Here is a 22,871-nt window from a genome sequence, read left to right as displayed (position 1 = left end):
GCAGCCAGAGATGAGAAAGAGGAGGAGGGATGGGGGAGGCTGAAGCCCCCTGGCATGTACCCCTAGTTCCACTATGGTATTCCACTCTGGGCCAGGCACAGGACTTGGATACTCCACAGGCCTGCCTGTGGAGCAGCGTGGCATCCCGCCAGCTCCCAAACGCCAGAGGAGCTTGCAGCTGACTGTGTCAAAGAGCCTTCATGGCACGCCTCCCCACCTCCAGCAGCAAGCACAAAGCCACGCAATCCACACCTCCGCTGAACCTGGGTAACTCAAGTGACAAACACTTTCCTGATCACTGGCTATATTTTATAAAGCACTTTATTTTAAAAGTATGATCTAATATATTGTGAGATTGGGGACATCGTGTTACTATGGTTATAACCTCCTCTGCTTTGTTCCCCTTGCAAGTAACAAATGAAAAATAGAGGAGATTATACTGCTCATGGATATTAACGGGTCCAGTGCTGGATTCTCTTAATGCAACACTCTTTCCCCATAGTCAGCACAGGTTTATTAAAGGTTAGAAGAAAATAAATGGTTCTGAGTGGGAAGGCTAGGGATAATACGTTTGCTAATTGAGATGGAAAACTTCTGAGGCTCAATTCCCACCTTAGGCTGCTTACTAGGTAACTTGCCAATCTTAAAAGCTGTTACATCTAGATTTATATTACCTTGCCAGACAAAATACACAAGGAATTAACTGGAATGATTACAAACAAATGCATTCCTTTAAAAAACAATAACAACAACAACAACAAAAAAGTAACCTACCCAGTTTCCAGGACCATATTTAAAATAAGAACATCAACCAAGAGCTACATATAGCCCCCACAGTTGCTGTGCATCTACCTGAAACCAATAGAAACAACTAGAAGTCTACTTAGGAATATGGTTGGGAGATGCATTAACTCCACTGTCTAGGGAGAATTTTAAAAAGGGTTTTGTTGATATGAGTAAGAAATTTTGTGCTAGTGAGTAGAAATAGTTGAAAACAATACAACCTTCCTTGGACAATACATCATTTTATTGTCCTGTGTAAGTATTTTAAAGAAAACTAAAGAGACTCAAATTATTGGCTCAGTTTAGAAATTATAACATTGAACAAATCAAAGTCAAAAAATAAAAGCCCAAAACAATACTAGGAGATGAGAGGTCTGGTCAGGTTTTAGACGGACTATCCAAACAGCTGGAAAAGATGCTGATTCTCTGAGGGAACTTTGTAATGTATTTGACTCATGTTTTTGTGGAGCTGAGGATTATCCTGAGGGGTTTGAAAGAAGGAACATAAGCCAAGAAGTTAAGAACATTATCTGGAATATGATAGTACTTTACTAGTTTTCCAAGATTGCCAACAATAGAATCTGAAGTTAAAAAAAAAAAAAAAAAGTAAACAATAATTAATGGGGTGGTCAAAAAGAGAGCTTGTCTATTGATGAAGGGAATTCTTTTGCTTTGTTTTTACCTAACACAAGTAAGGCCTGTGTTTTCAGAAACCATGTTTTCATTTCAAAAAATGTTTTCTAAATCAGATCAATTTTTTTTTTCTTTTTAAAGATTATCCATTCCTTCCTAATTTTCAAAATTGGCCCACTTAAACCCATTAGGACGACTGAAGAGAAATAAAATTCACCATTAATACAGCTCAGGCTGACTTATTTTTTTCAAGCCACATATGTGCTACACATTAAAGTGTAGTCTACCACTTACTACATGTGTAATACTGACTTCACAAGTAAATCTGTTTTATAATGATTATGACTTTACAAACTATTTATTTTTAGAGACTTGCAATATGCTCTCTCTCACTATTTTCAACTGCTTCAGGAAACCAGTAATTATGGAGATACTTTGTTTCTTTCTGCAATTTAATGTTGTTATCTTAGACCCCAGCTTTTTATAAGTCTAGATACGGCTAGTATGGCTCACTATATCACTTCTCCATACTTGATGTTATCATCTCCACTTAAAATAGGTGATTGAAATTCATGAGGTGTCAAACTAGGACGCGTCTTGTGTGTCTGGAATATTATGCATAAAGGTACATGTGAAAACTAAGCTACTGCTTCTTGTTACAGTGATAATGTTTAGGGGTTTCTTAGTTCTATTTCAGTGACTCAACATTTAATGTTTGGGCAGAGGGGAACATACCAGGTGCTCCTGTCAGAAACACTTGATTGACAGAGCCAGTGACAGATAGGGTGAAACCCATCAGAGGTGCAGATGGCCCTGGTGTGGGGCAGTGTGTCTCAGCACTGTCCCCAGACACAGAGCCCCGTTGTCACACAGAACCTCTGCCCAAGCTGCACTGATTTCGCAGCCCTACACGCCAATGCAGCTGACAGGGAAATTAAACCCTTGACCAAACAACCACTTTCAGTCTGATGGGAGCTATAGAGAACAAGGGAGGCTGTGATGCTGAGATGGCAAACATCACCAAAATCAGATGCACTAGGAGTAATTAATAGTGTGGGCAAAATGGTGGACTAACTGGTCATTTGTCCCTGAGGTCAAAGCAACAGTGTCAATACACCAGTCGTACCAATTCTGAGAAAATTTAGGCAAGATGAGTACATTGGACAAGGCTGTCAGAGCCGAGCTCTATTCCCAAGAAAATTCAAAAGCGTTCTTGCTGTTAATTTTGTTTGGAGCAGGACACAGCTCTGCATAAGAGCAATCAAGTTCAAATTGTTTGCAAGCTTAACAGTTTTAAGGCTGAATGATGAACATATCCAAACCTTCAGGGAAAAATTCTGCTTGCTTTTTTAGTCCAAATATGACAATTAGAGTTTAAGCGGCACAGTTGAGCAGATCCAAACATCAGTTTAAAACTCAGTCCAGAATCCAGAACATAGCAGCCAAAAGAGAAGTATCTGGGGACATCCAGATCAGTCCAAAAAATTTATAACACAAAAACAGCATCTCCTTAATAACCATAATAAATGTACAAAAGCATGTTAATAAAAAGGCCAAAAAAAGTCACTGTATTTACCAAGATACAGAAATCTGACCAAATTCTGCAGCAGACCAGTTAAATGGGAGAAAGCATGAAACTGAGTTTTTATTGCACCTTGAAAAACTACCAGTTGAACAGCAGTATTATAATTCTGAGCAGAAATCCTATATCAAACAAACACGTAGCTAGAACAATTCCTGTAGAGTGGAAGACCTAAATCTATCTGAAAGTCACTATTGTTGCTTTTTCTCCAGCACCAAAACAAAGGCATTCTGATTCACAACCAAAATCTTTGCAATTAAACAAACATTTTTCCTGTGTTCTCAGTGTAAACCATATCCCTGTTTTGGATCTATTACAGAAAAGAAAGCAATCATTCTAAGAGGAGCTCAAATACTTATGCACAAGTATTTCTCCATTTCAGAACTAAGAGAGGTCTGCTCTAAGGCAATCAGACGTGACAGGTAGCACATTTGCGAGAGATCAGTGAGTCCCATGGTTACTTGGTGAGATGCAGGTCTAAAGGCAATGTGACATCAACCAGCCGAGAAGTGCAGGAGTCCCCTGGGAACTAGCTGTCATGTCTCATTGTTGTTATGAAAGAAAAATGGTAAACAAGGAAGCCAGTCTGCAATTATGGATTTACGGATGTTTGTTAATGAGTATCTAAGACCTAGTCGGACAGCTCCTTTTGGAGTAGTTTTCAAATTTCACAGGCTATTTCAGAGTAGTTCATCAAAACTGATTAAAAATGCCACCACCACTGGATAACATGAGAAGAAACACATTAATATGTGAACACAAGATGTACACACACTGAAAGCCTAGGGAATACACACCCCCGGTAAATTTCAGACATCAGCTCTTTCCAGTGGACAAACAATAATCCAGGAATAGGGAAAAAAAAAAAAAAAAAAAAGGAGAAAAGGATTTAATTCATAAAGGCACTAGGAAGAATGACCCAAGAGGACTCTAAGGACCAAATTTAATATATTTCTGGTTTAAGCCACACAGACAAAAATGAGGTATCAGAAATCATACATTGTGATTTATGCTAAAGGAATCCTTCAGAAAAATCCCCAGACAATCACACAAAAAAGATAATGAGGATAAGATGATACAATTTAAATGCAGATCACCCAGACAGACACCCTCTCGGTCATTTAGTAAGTCCGGACAGATGGTTCTTGCAGCACTTCCCTTACCCTGGCTATGCTTAAAATCAGAGTAATCACTTGGACGAAGCATAACCTAAAGGAAAAACCTAGGAATGTACTGCTTTTTTAAATCTTTTTTCCTTAGTTTTTATTTAAGGAATATAAAAATAGAATGCAACTGGAGCAGGAAGATACTAAGAGAAAGAAACACTGATGAGTGCCGGTACCAGATAGGGGAGTAGGGATTGGGATGGCAGTGGATAAGCAGTTCATTAAAGTGTCTTGGGCTACAGGTCATATACAATATAACACAATATCTTTTTTTATGGGAGAGATTTAGTTGCATGTCTGTTTAATCCTCTGCTGCATGCCTGGGTATATGTGCTATCTTTAAAAGATACAGGACAGCCTTGCTTCATACACCATATTCAAAAACTAGCCTGTAGTTGGAGTTTTATAACTGATGAGCACATTTTCCCCAAAATAAAAGTCTTTCTTTTCGTCACGAATTTTTGATAAAAAAGCAAATAAAGTAATAAGAAAAAGCAAGTCATAAGAACAGTGCTTACTGCAGTAAGCTGGTATCTAACTACATAATCAAATTTTGCCTGAAACTGCATTTCAGGTGAGATATGGGGGGTTGAAGAAACAAACAAAACATTACTAGTTTTATGTTTGAAGTGTTTCCCTCCTTGCCAGTTAATCCAGGAGCTGCATACTGCATGACTTGACACAATTTCCAAGCAGTGTGTCAGTGAGCATGCAAACTTGAAGGAATTCTGGTCATAGGCCTCATTTCTTCCCCTCTGTTCAGTATTTCACTTTGAAAAGTTGTAAGAGGGAAGGAGAATATGACATTGCCACTACAATGTATTTCAAAATTATTGGTGAATCCCCTCTCATCTCCTCAAAGTTGTTTCTGCAGACACTCTGCCTAGAAGGCTTCCCAGCAGTGCAAACACATCCGCAGGATGGGCAGTGCTCAGTTGGAGGGCTCATTTCCTGGCTCAAGCAATCAATGCAACTCTGACAGCGCCAAAGAAGTGATGAGTAAAAACACAGACTGAGCTTCAGCACCGCAGATCTCTGCTATATTGTACACATTTAGGTCACCAAAGCCTCCGTCACTCCAGCTCAGCACATTGCAAAGTCATCCAGTGAGGAAACAATGCTGCCCACAGTACAACGATGCAGGACAGTTTTTTTCCACACTTGTTCACATTTACACATTTCTAAGAAAAAGCACTCCATCCAAATTTATTAAAACATATAAAACAATTCAAATGTTCTGAAAACACAGATACTCCTTTTAGAACTAAAAAAGGAAGTTACTACAAATGATTCAAAACAAGATGCTGTATTTGTACAAATGATTTTATTTTCTACAAAGCAAAACACCACAGCAAGATTAAGTAGTCTTGCAGTGCAAGATGCATTCCATCCAAGTTGCATTTGAAGGATGCAATACTATCATACTTGAATGTGGCATAACCCAACAGCTAGGTGGCATATGATGCAGGTACAAGTGTATTTCTTTTCCAGATGTTAGGTACAAATAGATCCCTGGGTCAAGAGCTATCTCCTTGTTTAACAGCTGTGGCAGTGTATGAAGTTACTGCTCTGCAGATGTTCCTACTGTCAGTCCCACTCTCCTCCCTCCCACACACACACTTTAGCAAGATAAATTCATTAATTGTGAAAACTCCAGTACATTTAAGCTCAAAGAAAAGTTTAGTTTAAATAATCCCACTAACAGAATGTACTTTGCTCTAGAAACTACTGAGGAGAACTCATACCGCTGGTTAGGCCAACTCCTTCTAGGACCACGATAAATGTTTTGCATGGCAAATTCTGAAATAGCTTGTGTCTGTTCCACGTAAAATCTGATTTGGCTCCCTTATCCTTTTGGTTGTTGCGATTATATAGACAGCTGTAGGCAGTAAGAATGATGGCTCATTTTTGCTACAACCAACCTACTATTTTCTTGATAGCAGCAAACAGAGCTATGAGGACGTAGCTGCTACTGTCAGAAATTCAGTCTTTTACAAGAAAATTAACAGCATTGCTCCTAAAGGAATTTCTAATCAGCATCTGTGTCAAGAATCCTCTGAGTCTAGGATTTTAGAAAAATGCAGTTGATTTTGTTTGTAGATTAAATCTATCAGGTAAATAAAAAACCTTTATCATGAATAGCATATCAAGTGTTTCTCCATTTTCTCCCACATTCAAATACAAAACTGCATTTTCTTGAACTGCTGGTATTCACTTTATTAACAGCTTCCAGAGATACAAGAATCATTCGCATTGTGTGCTGGTTTGGTTTTGTTTTTAATAGTCATTGTAAATCATGCCCTACAATAGTAAATGCATGCACAGTAGACACAGTTAAATTCTATCGGTTTGAGGAATACTTTCCAGCACTGGCACTTTTCCCCCCAGAAGAGGCAAAATTATTGCAGAATAGCAGGAGCTGTGCACTGTCTGATCTTCTTATTTAAATCAAAGCCTCTATTCGTGACTTCACAAATGATGAACAACTTGCCAAAGGCATATGACTAAGGACTCAAGACAAACCTTATAGGGAAAAACTGCCTCTACAGTTTTTGATCACTTTGACTTAATCAAGGCATAGAGAATGTTCTTGTCAGAGATCAGCGTGGTCTTGCAGACACAGAGTATCATAAGAAACAAAAGAAGAGTTACAGAATGGAAACTGTCTAGACAGTCAGCAGAAACTTGAGCATTAGCAGGAGGCATCAGCATGCCTCTGAGCCATGACAAGAGAGGATTTTGCCCTTTCCCTAGAGAGACTCCTCTGCTGAACAGAGTTCCCACCTATGAACAAAATGCATAATCACTCCACAAACTCCTAAGCTCTCCTGTCAGGTCTTACCTACTGTGCGAGCTTGGGCTCTGTGAGCTATCAAATAACTATTTAAAAGGCACAGTTGCAGCATTTAACTACTCATAGGCTGGCTGCTGTTAGAACAGCAGGAGTACAAGAGAGCACATGGTATCCCAAAAAATCAAGCATCAGACTTCTTCCACTGTATTTGTCATTTTTGTTTTATAACAAAACCTGCAAATTAATAGCTGTGGACCAGCCTAGAAAATAAAATAATGTTGGAATTTAAAATCTTTAAGTAATTAAGTATCATTTTATACTGCTACTATGATGTTTATTTCATCTTAAAAAAAAAAAAAAAAAAAAAAAAAAAAAAGGTCAGCTTGGTTCCCACAATGGTATTTCTATTTCTTTTGAAAAAAAAAAGTGATTCTGCAAGACTTCGAATTTTAGAAAAGTAAAAGTAATAGTGTTAGAGGCTTGGGAAAAACCATCATCGACTCTATTCAACAACTGTGTCCCAGAAACATTATCACAGTGGCCCTTCATCAACTGTAGGGCCTATAGGAGCTATAGACTGAACTGGCTATTTCCTGCTGGTACCTAAGGTTAAACATTCATGCACAGAATGACTAACCTGGCAGACAGCTGAGGCTGTAAGAACTGGTTTGGGATACATTGCTTTGGTTACAGGAACTTCACTCAACATATTAGTCTTTATGTACATTAGCATAATATTTAAATGTATTCAAGCTAGTTTTCTTTTAATCTAAAAAACTCAGCAGCTCATTACCACTGGCAGCTGAAATGATCCTAGACTCAGTGGCAGCATGCCTAACTTTAAAATCATTGAGGTTCATTGCAGTAAGCAAGTCTCTAAATCTCCACAGCGTCCAGTGGGGACAATCAGAATTGTGCTGATTGAGAGGCAACTACAACAAATATATGAAAGGGTCACCACACCTAAACAAACACTGTGGCTGAAGTCAGTTTCAAACATTCTACATTTTTTGAACTACTAGGATTTCTTCTTTTCTTTTCTTTTCTTTTCTTTTCTTTTCTTTTCTTTTCTTTTCTTTTCTTTTCTTTTCTTTTCTTTTCTTTTCTTTTCTTTTCTTTTCTTTTCTTTTCTTTTCTTTTCTTTTCTTTTCTTTTCTTTTCTTTTCTTTTCTTTTCTTTTTTCTTTTTTTTTGGGTGGTGGGAAGGGAGAGTGAGCGGGGGGAGGGTGGAGGGGGAAAGCAAAATGAGATTCAACTTTTTCATTTACTTTCTCTTAAATCATCTGGTTTTGCAGTATTTACTCTGTATGCTTTGCCAAACAATATTATAATTTACAGAAGTTTTTGCTGATATAAAAAAAACCTGGAAGCCCTCTCTAATGCCAAGCGACAGCAGTTTATAGAGTTTAACTGGTGAGTAATGCACTGATGCAATACCGCAATGCAAATTTTTTTCAAAATATTTAGGACTTAGAGATTACTGGCGGAAATGGTAATGTTTCCTAACAAATCAAGTGTTTCAAGAACAGACCACCCAAATGTATTACCATAAAAAGATGTCAGTTATTTAATTACATGATAGTGCAACACATTTCTACTTCTCTCCTTTTTCTTTCTTTCTTTCTTTTTTCTTTCTTTCTTTCTTTCTTTCTTTCTTTCTTTCTTTCTTTCTTTCTTTCTTTCTTTCTTTCTTTCTTTCTTTCTTTCTTTCTTTCTTTCTTTCTTTCTTTCTTTCTTTCTTTCTTTCTTTCTTTCTTTTTCTTTCTTTCTTTCTTTCTTTCTTTCTTTCTTTCCTTTCTTCTTCTTTCTTCTTCTTTCCTTCCTTCTCCTTCCTTCCTTCCTTCCTTCCTTCCTTCCTTCCTTCCTTCCTTCCTTCCTTCCTTCCTTCCTTCCTTCCTTCCTTCCTTCCTTCCTTCCTTCCTTCCTTCCTTCCTTCCTTCCTTCCTTCCTTCCTTCCTTCCTTCCTTCCTTCCTTCCTTCCTTCCTTCCTTCCTTCCTTCCTTCCTTCCTTCCTTCCTTCCTTCCTTCCTTCCTTCCTTCCTTCCTTCCTTCCTTCCTTCCTTCCTTCCTTCCTTCCTTCCTTCCTTCCTTCCTTCCTTCCTTCCTTCCTTCCTTCCTTCCTTCCTTCCTTCCCTCCCTCCCTCCCTCCCTCCCTCCCTCCCTCCCTCCCTCCCTCTCTTCCTTCCTTCCTTCCTTCCTTCCTTCCTTCCTTCCTTCCTTCCTTCCTTCCTTCCTTCCTTCCTTCCTTCCTTCCTTCCTTCCTTCCTTCCTTCCTTCCTTCCTTCCTTCCTTCCTTCCTTCCCTCCCTCCCTCCCTCCCTCCCTCCCTCCCTCCCTCCCTCCCTCCCTTCCTTCCTTCCTTCCTTCCTTCCTTCCTTCCTTCCTTCCTTCCTTCCTTCCTTCCTTCCTTCCTTCCTTCCTTCCTTCCTTCCTTCCTTCCTTCCTTCCTTCCTTCCTTCCTTCCTTCCTTCCTTCCTTCCTTCCTTCCTTCCTTCCTTCCTTCCTTCCTTCCTTCCTTCCTTCCTTCCTTCCTTCCTTCCTTCCTTCCTTCCTTCCTTCCTTCCTTCCTAGTTCCTTCCGAGTTCCTTCCTTCCTTCCAAGTTCCTTCCTTCCGAGTTCCTTCCGAGTTCCTTCCTTCCTTCCGAGTTCCTTCCTTTCCTTCCTTTCCTTCCCTCCTTCTTCCTCTCTCTCTCTCTCTCTCTCTCTTTCTTTCTTTATTTTTCCCCAACAAAATATATTCTTTCTAGAGGGCAAAAGGTTTACAGCAGGAGGTGAGCTTAATTAACTTTGCTAGTAACCAACTTCCTCACGTTCCAATTATTTTGGAAATAGTTTAACTTGAACCAAGATAATGTACATATAACACAAGGGAATGAAAACACTGCCTCTTTTCTGCATCTGAAATGGCTTTGCTGAGACCACCTACAGTGACTTAAATTATATGTACTCCCAGCTAAATTTAAAAATACTTGTATTCTTTCAACTGCTATTTTATATCATTTCAAATTTTCCATGCAGCTTGGTAAGAACTACTGCATTGATGCAACCTGTGGTAAAAACTGTATATTGTGATATTCTGAAGATTTTACAACTTGCTATCTCAGATTCACAACTAGTCCTGCTTTGAGAAAATAAACAGCAGGGCATTAATCACATTGGACAATGTAAGCTAGAAATAACTTCCCTAAAAATTAAACTGCATCATCATGACCTATCCTTTATTTACACCAGTCAGCTTGTTCCCAACAGTCAGGCATTTCAGACACTCAGATTAGGTCTCCAATCATTTCGTGCAATGAAGTACAGTTCCTACTGAGATTTCATAAAGCTTTTACAAATGACTAAATTCACATTAAACATCTCTGCCATTAATTCTTTCTACAAATGCATAAAAATAAGTCACTAAAGTGCATGCAGCAATAATGTGTCCTGAATGTTTAGTGAGGTATCTCCCAGCAACATTCCTTAAACACCAGGATATCCCAGTGAATATTAAACAGACATAGACTGTATTTTTCTATTCAAGAGCAAAGTGCTGAAACAACTACTTTGTACTTTCCTACCTATAAGCTAGTATTGTGTGTTCACTGCCATTTCACAGAATAGTAGTGTCTACTAAAGGGACCATCAGCATCTGATGAGAAAGCAATATGTATTGGCAATGCATTAGAAAAGGGTAACAAAAGGACAACTATTTAAACTTAAAATTCTTAAAAGAATTTCTCATCAGATTACTTTAGTGGGTGCCATAAAATGTGCTATATCTGTAAAAACATGAATATTCTGAAGGGGAACATGGAATAAAACTGGATCAGAGGTGCTCTGGCAGTGAAAGCAGGGAAAGAATAGGGATTTTGTAAAGGAATTCAGCCCTGGTCCTCCTTCTTTTCTATGTGATTACCTTACATTTCCTTCTGGTGCTGTGACAAGATTTTTTTTTTTTTCTTTTTCTTTGCTATAGGCCTACCATTTATTTTCACATATTCAACAGATGACTATGCACATTTCATGGGTGGCTGTCCCATTGGTGTACTTTTTATGTGAACCTGAATTTGAGGGGATCCTATACCTCATCTGAAACTAATCTACTGTGCAAAGAAACTTCTATTTATCTCCTTTCTGCACTAAAACTGTTTAAACCAGATGTGTCAAAGTTATTCTGCAAAAAGGGGTTGAATTCCATTTTTAATTATGCCCAGTGGAACAGGTCATAAACCTTGTGCTATCACTGACGAACTGTTTTTGACGTCTCTTGAAGAGAAGCTGCTTTTGGCCCTATGACTGACTAGAAAAAAAAAGAAGACACACAAATGAGTAAGAGAAGAGAAGAAAAGCTTTAGTCCTGATTTGTAAACACAGAGAAAATAAACAGGCAGAAGAAAAGGCTATTACATGTCAATGTTGCATTGACTGTCAAAAAGGTGGGTAATGTAATGGCACAGAAAAGAATTTACAATGTGGAACAGAACTGAGCAAAGTTTTCAATTCTCAGGAGTTATCTCTGTAAAATGGACCACAGCAGCACAACACAACAAACAGCTCTTCCTAAAAAAAAAGAGACGGGTACATCAAATGGTGCTTTAAACAGAACCACTGAAAATTCTTAAAAAAAATTAAATTAAATTAAATTAAAATCAAGCTTGTTTGTCAAATCCAGAGTGTAACTGAAGCTTTCTCTGTCAAGCTTTTCAAATCATGAATCACTTTTCAAATCATAAATTATTAGAGAATTTTTCATGCATGGCTATATTACTGCTATCTCCCAGTTGATTAGTACTGCCTTATACCTTATTTTCTGTTGACAGTCTTCCCTAAAATGCGCTTCTTGCTAAATTACTGTCTGGTTCAAAAAAAATCCAAACAAACAAACAAAAAAATCACCTCAATAACTTTACCACCAGTGAATATGACCATTCCTGTTATCGCCACATGAACAGTCAATATCACTGAATAAATTGTACAATCTTAATGACGTTAAGACACAAATTCTAGTAAGCCACAGGTTTACTAGAATTTTTTAGTTACATTCTGATGATGGGGTCTACTTGCAACAGAGGTAATAATTCCACTCCAGTGGTAATGAAGATGTAAAATGTACATGTTCATATAGTATTAGATTTAACAACATGCATACTTGGAATGTTAGTCACTAAAATCAGATAGGAACTTAAAAGAACAAAAGCTAAGAGGAACAAAGATAGTTGTCCAAATACTACAAACAGAAAAGCTTATATTTTGAGGTATCAAAATATATATTTGAATGAAATTGTTTGTATTATGGAACAAACTGAGCCCGAGGTCACAGTGGCAATTATTTTTCTACATGTTACTTGGGAGAATAGCATCATCAATGCTAGTAGTAGTGATGATCCACAAAATCATGGATCTTAACATAGTCCTTTTGCTGATTTTTGAATACTTACTACAACAAATTATATGACTTGATGTGGTATAATTTAAACACCTTGTATTTTGAAAGCTTTTGATAGACCTTTCTGAGCTGACAATCTACATCCTTATTTGGTGCCTAAGACAAAAGCACTTTGCTTTTCAGCGAATTTAGATAGAGATATGCCACCCCATTTCCTCTCTAGCTTCTGTGTTTTATCCACAAGCTATTCCCTGAGACATTCTGCTAGCAGCAGAAAACTATATGTTACAACATCGAAACAGAATAGATAAAAATGATCATACTTGGGGATAAGACATATTGTCATGCCAGAGGGAGAGAGCACAAAAGATCTTAGGAACAGCTGCTCAGCTGAATGAACAGAGAAAGCACAGAGAACTCTGCAGCATTAACCTAAGACTTCTGCAAACACTGCTGCCTGATCTACATCCGTATCACAGAATCCTTCACCACACTGAGAAGTGCCTTCAGCCTGGATGTGATTTTTTCAGCTAGGCTTCCCTCCGGCAGCACAGACTTCTCCTATACTAAAGTGAGGCACAAAAAGTTCTGTTTAAGTGATCAGTGGCTTGAAAAGGTTGAGGAAGAAGTTACAATTACATACTTGCTTATCAAGTATGAAAACTGTGGATTGGCAGAGCTTCAGCCTTTAATTTAGCCTCTAATTCACCAGTAGGAATCGCAGATCCCAGGGAGATTCTAATGACATGCAGAGAACTCCATTGAGGACAAACAGGACCTTTGAATCTCTCACAGTCCAGGCTCCTTGCCTGAAGTTACTCTAACACTACCAACCAGGCAGGCTAGCCACCACCACAACCACCTAGGAGGCCACCAGTGGTTTTTTCTCTGCGAGTCATGAAAATCTCCAAAGACAGTGTCACCACCACACCTCCCTTTCATCCTACTAGTACTTTCTTCCTGATGTCCACTCTGAGCCTCCCAGCCCACATCTTCTGGCTACTACTCTTTACATTTCATAACCTGGCCCTAACAAGAAGAGTCTGACTTGAACAGCACACTTCATACAAACCACTACACCGACTGCATTCTAGCCTTCTCTTTACCAAATCAGAGAAGTCCAGCTCCCTCCCTTACTTCTCTTGGTTAAACAAGTGGCTACAGGCCCCTAGCCAACTCAGCAGCTCACTGCTTTATGGCTCCCACTTTCTCTACATTTCCGCTGAACTGGGAATTCACCAGGTTGCACCATGGTATCCACAGAGGAAAATGAAGGGGATGCCAACTTGAATGTGGCTTTGCAGATCTGCTTCTAACACCCAGGACCAAATTTGGACAGTCAGCTCTTGATGTTAATCACTCATGTGCAATCTGTGCAATGGAAATGTAACCAGAAAGAGAGAGATCCAGATGGTAGTGGCTAGAACTGAAATGTAATTAGTTCAGTCAATACAGTAGTGTATTTTTAGACCTTCCACTAGTCAAAACAAGAGATGTTTCTCAAGCAAATTTAACATTGCTTAAAAAAAAAAAAAGATTGCAAAAACTGTATGCATGTTAATTCTATAGAGACATTTTTTTGACAACTTAGGCAAAAGCTGTAAAGCCTATTTTAATTCATACAATGACTAAAAGTAAAAGCAGTGCCAGAAAATATGATTTGGAACAATTCTTGGAATACAGAGGTTCATCTGTTTTGCAAAAGAAAGAATCAGAAGCACACAAGTATAAGCAGTTATTTTAAACTTGCCTATTAAGCAAGGACACCAATAGCTAACAGATGCAGTTATTTGCAAATGATTTCAGCAAAACATACATACTACACATGACAAGATTTTTTTTTTTCCCACCTTAAGCCATGTCTGAAATCTGTGTCCTGGTAGGGACATAATCAAAACACAAGCTTACCTGTAAAACTCAGCATTTGTCTGAGGAGTATAACACTATACATTACTGCAAAGTTGAAATATTGATGAAAAAAAAAAAATAAAACCTAGTTTACCATTTCCCAGAACTATTTAAATCACTCAAGAGAAGACTTGCCTTTGTTGGAATTTTTCAGCCTGGAGTAAGAAACATTGTCCAGATTCAGATTTCTTTTCTAAGAAGAGAACTAGTTGTTTCCAAATATATCTTGGAATACTAATGAAACCTAAACCTTTCTAAAGCAGCTTAAGCACCCTGGCTTGATTATCACTGACACAACACCCATTACATTGTTTGGGTCTGTTTCGAAAAGAAGTGCTACACAAACATATTAGGAGTGAAAACACAAGAGGAAAACATCTCATCTGAGAAGAAAAGAGGAAGTAGACACCAGCCAAGTAACAAATGGCTACTTTATGTCTCCATCCGCAGAGCTGGAGGATTTCAGGAACCAGCAGTCAAGGAGCAGGGGATAAACTTCCAAGGCAAGACAGCCGAAGGTCTCTCAACAGAGGCCACGGCAAGGCAAAGGCACTGTATGTTAAGACAGCAAGCCTCATTTGTAAGAACAAGCAAGCAGGCTGAAAACACAGGTGAGAGATTCCTAATTAGAAAACAAGATATACAAGTCTTAGTTTCAAAATACAAACCTTCACCTTTAACTTTTGCAGTTATTAAAAACATTTTTGTTGTTTGTGGGTTTGTTTTGGTTTGGTTTAGGGGTGTTTTTTTGTTTGTTTGTTTTACTGTTTAGGATGCCTTAGGAAAAAACATCAGGAGACAGAACAATCAAACAAAAAACACCCATAGCCCTAAAAATTCAGACAAGGTAGTTAAGGACCTGGGCTCTACTTTTTGAGAAATAGTTATCATACACTACTTTATGTCTGGTTAGGCTTTCTGCATTTTGTGCATTTTACCAACTAGAACACTTCAATGGCTCAATAAGGATTCCCACTGGCTCAGCAAAGCACAGCTCTGCTGGCCACACTGATAGTGACAACACTACTTTAAGGTGTCCAGTACACTGTGAGAGTTATTTGTCAACATCAAAAGACATGGCAAATTCACCAGTAAAATCATTCGTTCAAAACACACTTGACAGTTTTCTTGGGGTCAGCCTGAAGACGATGGATTTTCAAAAATATATTTATATAAGCATTTTTTATCAATCACGCTCTTTTATATGTCAGCAGGACATACGATTGTTTTCTGAACTATAGCAAGCACGGTTCAACTTTTGTTGTTTTTCATCTTTTCCTTTCCCGTTTCACCTAAACAGTTTTATTAAACATTCTTAACTTCTTGCATCTTCCACCCACATTGAACAACCTAAGATTTTAAACCAGGGTAGAGTTATCAAATTGAACACAGCTTATTCTCCACTCCCCTAATCCTGCAGAATCTCCTCCGCCTCACATCTGCAGGACTGGAGAGTTGCCAGTGGCAGGTCTGCTCTTCACAGCACCATTCCTTCAATGCCTGTAGGGATTTCACTGCAGAAGATAATTCTGACCATATCTTACTAAAAGTTGATGCCATCTGATGATAGTTTGATGGCGTGTTCAAATTTAATTTTGAGGGTCTTTCTTTATTTTTGGAATAGCTGCCATTCTAAGAAATAAAGACAGAAAATCTGATTCACGCCACTGAGACTTGCAGCAATTTTTGCAGCCTCACAGTACAGACCCAAGGCAGAAGTAGCACAGGAATAAAGACAGTTTTCCCTCATGCAAATTGTCTTTTAAAGTCCTGGCTGTAACACAGCAGGCAGACACAGAAGTAAGCCTGAACTGAACACTGCTTGTACCAAACAACTTCTGGGCATAGACAGTTCTTAGGACTAACTATCATGCACTCTCCACAGCCTTCAAACTAAGTTTAAAATAATATTTGCATCAACTGAAACTATAGGGGTAAACAGAGCTAAATTTATACTGGAATGGTCGGAATACTGTACCTGAACTTGCTCAGAAAGTATACACCTTCCTTTAACACTAAATTAGCTCTGGGTGTAACTTATTTGTATTTCAGCAGAACTTAAAAACTATTTATTTTTGTTAGTACATAAATGCAACAACAAATGTTCCCCACACCCATTAAGTTTAATTTTAGGTGCCTCTGGCACCTAAACCTAGGTGAGACAAAAGCCAGCTCTCATCTTCCTCCTACCACAAATGGAAAGGTGGAAACTCCTAACACAGGAAGGACCCTGATCTTGTTACTCCTATTCCTCTGCATCTCTTTTTCCCTTCTTCTACTCCATGCAAACTGCTTCGAATTCAATTACACTCACTCTGGAGCATTAATGCCCTCTTCTTTGTTGCTGCAAGAAATCTTCAGCATTAGGAAGCTTCCTCTGCTGTAGCTACTGTCTGAGATCTGTTTCAGATTACCAATTCTTTGTTTGTTTGGTTTTGCTTTCTGGCAGAACTATATAAGGAAGAAAGCCTATATTTTTAAGCTTAAATTCACTTGTAAATATTGTTCATGGTTACTCATTTCTTCCACAGTTTATCATAGTGCAGGCTTTAGCTGCTGCTACATTTCTACCAGATGCTGCAAGTCAACAGGGAATATTCTGATTAATAATTTTTTTCATATGAATAAGAGAAACATGTTTTTTAAAATCAGTTCCTATCTTTGTATGTCATTTTTTGTAATTAAATTTTTAGTACTTTTCTCAATTTGAACATTCACAGTTCTGTAGGTATTAAAACAAGAATTTTGACAGAACTCATTGCTAAAAAGCTGGGCTTCTACATATACAAATACAGACTCTTGTGTCTGTACACGTATATATATATATATATATGTGCACACAAACTTCCATACATACATACATATACACACATGCACAAAAGGGCAAATCCCTGAGACTAAATTATTTTTTCAAGAAGAATCTCTATTATTTTTATCACGATAGAATTTACAAATCCCAGTAGAGACAGGGGCTCCAGCATATGATATGCTGTACAGACAACTATTAAGAACTCAGCTTTGCTGCAAGATAGTTCACGAATCTGTGCTTCTCCTATGATGTAGATAAACACAGAGTGGCTGCACAGTTCTTCAGAACCAGCCTAGATAACACCTCTGAGACCAAACAGACCATCAAGCAGCAATTATGTTTCTGAGTCTGACTATCTACATATTTCTTTAAAAGACTAGGTAGCATTTTACCTTAAAAAAATTGTGAGGAGCACTATATTAAAACATGAGCATCAAATGACTTTAACACTTTATAAAACCAAGCCCAAGACCGACTGAAAAATCAAGATGATGAATAGAAGCAGTCAAAATGCAGTGTTTTTGCAATGGCAAACATTTTTCCATATGGGAAGAAGTAAATGTTTTAGTCTAACTTTAAACCAAAGAAATAAAACTGGCCTCTCATATTATGCAGTGCATTGCCAAATAAAGTAACTCAGTATGTCTTTTCTATTTCACTCATTCCACAATATTCCTCAGTGCTGCTCAGTGAAAATGGAAAACAAACACTATTATTTTGTTTTAGTGCACTGCCCCATGTGTAGCTCTTGACTTATACCCACTGCCTATACAAAACAGACCAGCCACAGAGCTTACAATGCTCCTGCAGGAACACAAGCACCACATGGATGCAGATAATGCAGGAAAAAGAGATAAAGCTGGTCAGAGTATTCTGGCACATTGGCAGATGACTGTATATATATAAACATACATATAAACACCTGTACCTATGTATGTGACAAGTTTATTTTGAGTCTAGAAGGAATACACTGAGGACAAAAATGATTGTTATTAGGTGAGTATTGTGGAAGAAATTGAATTTAGCATCACTAACTGAATTAGGTAAATTCTGCACTTCACAAAGTCCTGTGAGTACTCTTATTTAAACAGTTCATCAGAAAGTGAGTCAAGAATAACTATCTCTCTCTGTAGTATGCAGTTTGATTCTGCCAGCAACCCCCAAGTAATCATTCCCCTTTTTTTCCAAAGGGTTAGAAAAACTGCAAAAGCAATGCATCAGCAGAGCTTTTGAAGTAGTGGGTGCTGTGCATTTCTAAATACATCAGTGGCAGGGATAAGAATACAAAAGTAATTTAGGAAAAATTACTGGTAATTAGGAAACAATTACACCACTATCCTTTTGTTATTATAGTTCATGCTTGAAGCTATTGACAGGATCCCTCTGACCTGACTTCAGAATTGTAGTGATAAAACTGCTGAGCAGGTAACCTCTAAGTACAAATTCTTACAGAGAACTGGGAGTAGTATCTCAGGTAAATATGAAAACACTGTTCCCAAAACTACCTGAGTTTCTTTTGACATTTCCCAACAGAAGTGGTACATCCCATTATGCTACTGGCAAAGTGCTACAGCTCAAAATTAAGTTCAGGCCATCAAGGATACTACAACAGCATCTACCACCAAAGAACGTAAATATTTAAGTGATTCAGCGAGGGGATTGAGACCATGGGGATTGAAAATGTCTGCCACCTTGCTTTTCCATCTGTTCAGTTCCCCCTCCTTTCTCTTCGCCACTCATCTCACTCCTTGTCTTCCACCATCTCTCCACAACTCCAGCAGATCAAAGAGCCCACCAGCCATTGTAAATCAAGCCAGAGCTGGAAGGCCAGAGCACACAGCTGCTGCACCACACCAGAAAGCTGACACTGCTGCGGTTGCAGCAGCAGCAGAGGTTAATCATTTCTAAAGGGTAGAAGTCACACATTCATTGGCTTCACAATTATAAGAATGAAGTCTGTGGTTTAGTAGCCAATAAGAGGAAGGTTAAAATATATCAGTGTTCACTTTTTTTCCTTTTCTTTCTTCCTTTCTTTCCTTTTCTTTCTTCCTTTCTTTCCTTTTCTTTCTTCCTTTCTTTTCTTCCTTTCTTTCTTTCTTTCTTTCTTTCTTTCTTTCTTTCTTTCTTTCTTTCTTTCTTTCTTTCTTTCTTTCTTTCTTTCTTTCTTTCTTTCTTTCTTTCTTTCTTTCTTTCTTTCTTTCTTTCTTTCTTTCTTTCTTTCTTTCTTTCTTCCTTTCTTTCTTTTCTTTCTTCCTTTCTTTCTTCCTTTCTTTCTTCCTTTCTTTCTTCCTTCCTTTCTTCCTTCCTTTCTTCCTTCCTTTCTTCCTTCCTTTCTTCCTTCCTTTCCTCCTTCCTTCCTTCCTTTCCTCCTTCCTTTCCTCCTTCCTTCCTTCCTTCCTTCCTTCCTTCCTTCCTTCCTTCCTTCCTTCCTTCCTTCCTTCCTTCCTTCCTTCCTTCCTTCCTTCCTTCCTTCCTTCCTTCCTTCCTTCCTTCCTTCCTTCCTTCCTTCCTTCCTTCCTTCCTTCCTTCCTTCCTTCCTTCCTTCCTTCCTTCCTTCCTTCCTTCCTTCCTTCCTTCCTTCCTTCCTTCCTTCCTTCCTTCCTTCCTTCCTTCCTTCCTTCCTTCCTTCCTTCCTTCCTTCCTTCCTTCCTTCCTTCCTTCCTTCTTCCTTCCTTCCTTCCGAGTTCCTTCCGAGTTCCTTCCTTCCTTCCGAGTTCCTTCCTTCCTTCTCTTTCTTACTTTCTTACTTTCTTACTTTCTTACTTTCTTTTTCATAACTCAAAAGCCTGTTTTCATTGTTCTAGGAAATTACTATTTTTTGAAACTCATTAGTGGCTTATTTTTCAAACGCTTAAATTTATATTCAGCATGGCTCAGTCTAATTTCTATTAACATGTCTGCAAGTGTAACAATATCCTTATCCTTTTCAAGCTGTCTGAATGTGGGGGTTTTTTCAGCTTCTTCTTTAAAAGTTTAGCTGGCTGTTTTATAATTTGTCACCTTTTGTCTTCTTTCAGCAGTATGTCATTAAGTCTTTAATTTGGCGTTTCCTGTTGTCTGCAGTGAGATATATGCTGTTTTAAATCCAAAGGATTGCAGACATAGATGGTGGGTAAAATCTGTGAACCATAAGTAAATTCTTATAAGGAACATACAAAAAAGATTGTTCTTCAGTCAGACTTAAGCCATTACTTTCTTCAAAAGAAGAAAAGACACAAGTTAAGAAAAAGGCACCGCCAAAGACCTTCTGCCCAAATGTGCATCTCCATGAAGTTTCCTGCTGAGTGCATATGAATGCACTGCGATCTGGGAAAAGGATCCAAATAGGATTTCAAACATCCAAAAATTTTAACTCAAACATTTAGGTATTTCACCATGCTGCTATTCATTCATTCACTGATTTTTTTTGTCTTAGTTTAAAGAGATGCTAAACAAAGGGAGAAGAGCTCTACATGTATTTACATTCCAAAACTAAGCTCCCCTTACCACCCCCCTAGTCTGTCATCCCTTCATAGCTAAACAAACCGTAAAGTCTAGCCCTATGTTCTTGAAGCAAAGTAACAAACACACTAAGAGAAGAGTTTGGTCTTTCAAGATAAAGAGGAGAAGCAGTTTTAATCTATTATAGCTGCCCATGTTGTTTTGACTATGAACGACCTAACCTTCAGATACCATACACAGACTAAACTGGGATCAATTTCTTTATTATTTTGGCTCTACTAAGCTTTGTTCTTTGACAATTTCCTTGTTGTTAACAGCCATTTGTATCCTATTGCTAAGACCGACTGTTATACACAAGTGATACATTTCTCAGAATTATTTTGCGAACAAAAATGAAGGATAAATATTTCACATTGTAAAAAGAACAAGAGGAACTGTACAGCAGGGGGGTTTTCACGGGGCAAAAGTCCAACAGACCACGCAGCCTGCTGCTATGGACAGGTCAGGTCCCACAGCTGCAAACACCAAAATTGGTCAGGATGGCCAGGTTGGATGCTGCAGATGTTGTTGTCAGTTTAGAGTGCTTTTGCACCAGAGGTTCTGGAATTTGCCAGCGTAAGGATAACAGCCAGTAGTTATTCAGGTTTCAGAGCTTCTTCCTTAATGTGCCCCATTTGTACTTCAAAGTGCATCTCCTTCACTACTGAGTCTCTGACACCAACGTTTTTCACACAGTACATGACAGAGACAGGGGCTTGGGTATTTTTGCCAAGCAACTTTTGTGCAAATAAAACTAAAAAGCCAAATTATCCAATTGGGAAATGACAAACTATTTTCTGTTTGTGCTGAGCACTTACTAGTGAGTTCCCTTCTACTGAATAGATTGAAACATACAATTTGAAGGACAGTACAGGAATGTGCTACTGGAATAGCAAGTAAGATTCTTTATGCTCAGAAAAACATATATAACTCTCTTTTAGAAAAGGATGCTATCATGTTTATGAATAATATTTTGAACTTTAATACAACACATACAGTTGAAAGGTTCTGAGCATGGGATTTTTTATCATAAAATCGCATTGAGAAGAGGCAGTGGCAGTAATTTTAGAAGCATATGAAATAAACAGATTCACCACAACTCCATTCTGATTATAGTTTATAGCAAAGCTACTAGTAGATTCCCTCTCATCCAATTTCAGAGTTGTATTCATAAACTAAGTTTGTGGAAGTGACTCTGAACCTCTAAACACATCATTTCCTACTTTGAAACAGTGAGTTTATTCTGATAAAAACAAACAAACAAATAAACAAAAAACCTAAAAGCTTGAAAATTCCTTTTTTATTTGGGTGGAAATTTTTCTTGTACGAAGGAAAGATAATAGGGGAAACCATCACAATAGGAGAGAGGAATGTTACAACAGAGCAATACATCCAACGAATAAAGCCTCTTTGATAGAAGCAGTGATAAAAACATTATTTTTTATGCACTTTGAAAATTATGATTTTTAATATCAGAAAAATCTGTTGAGCCTGGAAGTACAACAGTGAGAAACTGAGTTGTATCCAGTCCACACTTGCAGCTCTTGTGAGATGCTGCTGGGCACCATCTTTCTTTTTGACCATCCATAGAATCATCAAGGTTAGAAAAGACCTACAGCATCACAGAATCAAAAAATTGTAGGGGCTGGAAAGAACCTCTAGAAATCATTGAGTACAACCACGCTGCCAAAGCAGCTCCCTAGATCAGGTAGATGTCCAGGTGTGAACATCTCTAGAGGAGACTCCACAGCCTCATTGGGTAGCCTGTTCCAATGCTCCATCACCCTAATTGTGAAGAAGTTCTTACACACATTTGTGCAGAACTTCCTATGCTTCAGTTTGTGGCTATTTCCCTTCATCCTATTGCCTTACACAGTTGAAAAGAGTCCAGCCTTGTCTCTTTGCCTTCCACATCCTAGGTATTTATAGACATTGATCAAATCCCCTCTGAGTTCTTTTCTCAAGGCTGAACAGACCCAGGTTGCTCAGCCTTTCATCCAGCCCAACCATCTGCCTATCACCAGTAGTTCTCATTAAAACTTGTCCCTTACCACAATGTATAAGCATTCCTTGAACACCTCCAGGTATGAGGCTACTGTTCATGAACTCATGATCATGATACATATTTTGCTTTGTTAGTTTGATTCAGCCTGAAAAAGTTCAGAAACTGACTTCTGACCTGTCTTACATTCACAAAGGTTTTGGTCTCCATCTCTGCCAAGGCTCTATGAACATATGAAAAATTATATAGGTTGAAATAAATTCCCTGTATTCTGCTGTTAGGTAGAAATTGGGATTTGTGTTCATACAGTATACTTAACAACTCTCAATCAATATCAAGTTACAT

General features: G+C 38.2%; 1 protein-coding gene across 5 annotated transcripts in view; it reads right to left on the bottom strand.

Moving 5' to 3' along the window:
* ARL15 (ADP ribosylation factor like GTPase 15) overlaps positions 1-22,871 on the bottom strand; it is a 215,296-nt gene that overhangs the window by 56,368 nt on the left and 136,057 nt on the right. Inside the window, exon 6 of one of the 5 annotated variants that reach the window (XM_065739895.1) lies at positions 19,815-20,163. The exons of the other annotated variants lie outside the window; for them this stretch is intronic. Coding sequence (XP_065595967.1) covers positions 20,080-20,163 — 84 coding nt within the window. The 3' untranslated portion in view covers positions 19,815-20,079. Of the gene's footprint in view, positions 1-19,814; positions 20,164-22,871 lie in introns of those variants that run through there. 5 annotated transcript variants of the gene reach the window in all.

Source organism: Cyrtonyx montezumae, unplaced genomic scaffold, assembly GCF_038088225.1.
Source record: "Cyrtonyx montezumae isolate F1298 unplaced genomic scaffold, pur_monq_1.0 scaffold_25, whole genome shotgun sequence".
NCBI lineage: Eukaryota > Metazoa > Chordata > Aves > Galliformes > Odontophoridae > Cyrtonyx > Cyrtonyx montezumae.
Note: the sequence above shows the minus strand (reverse complement) of the source record. Positions and strands in the feature narration are given on the sequence as shown.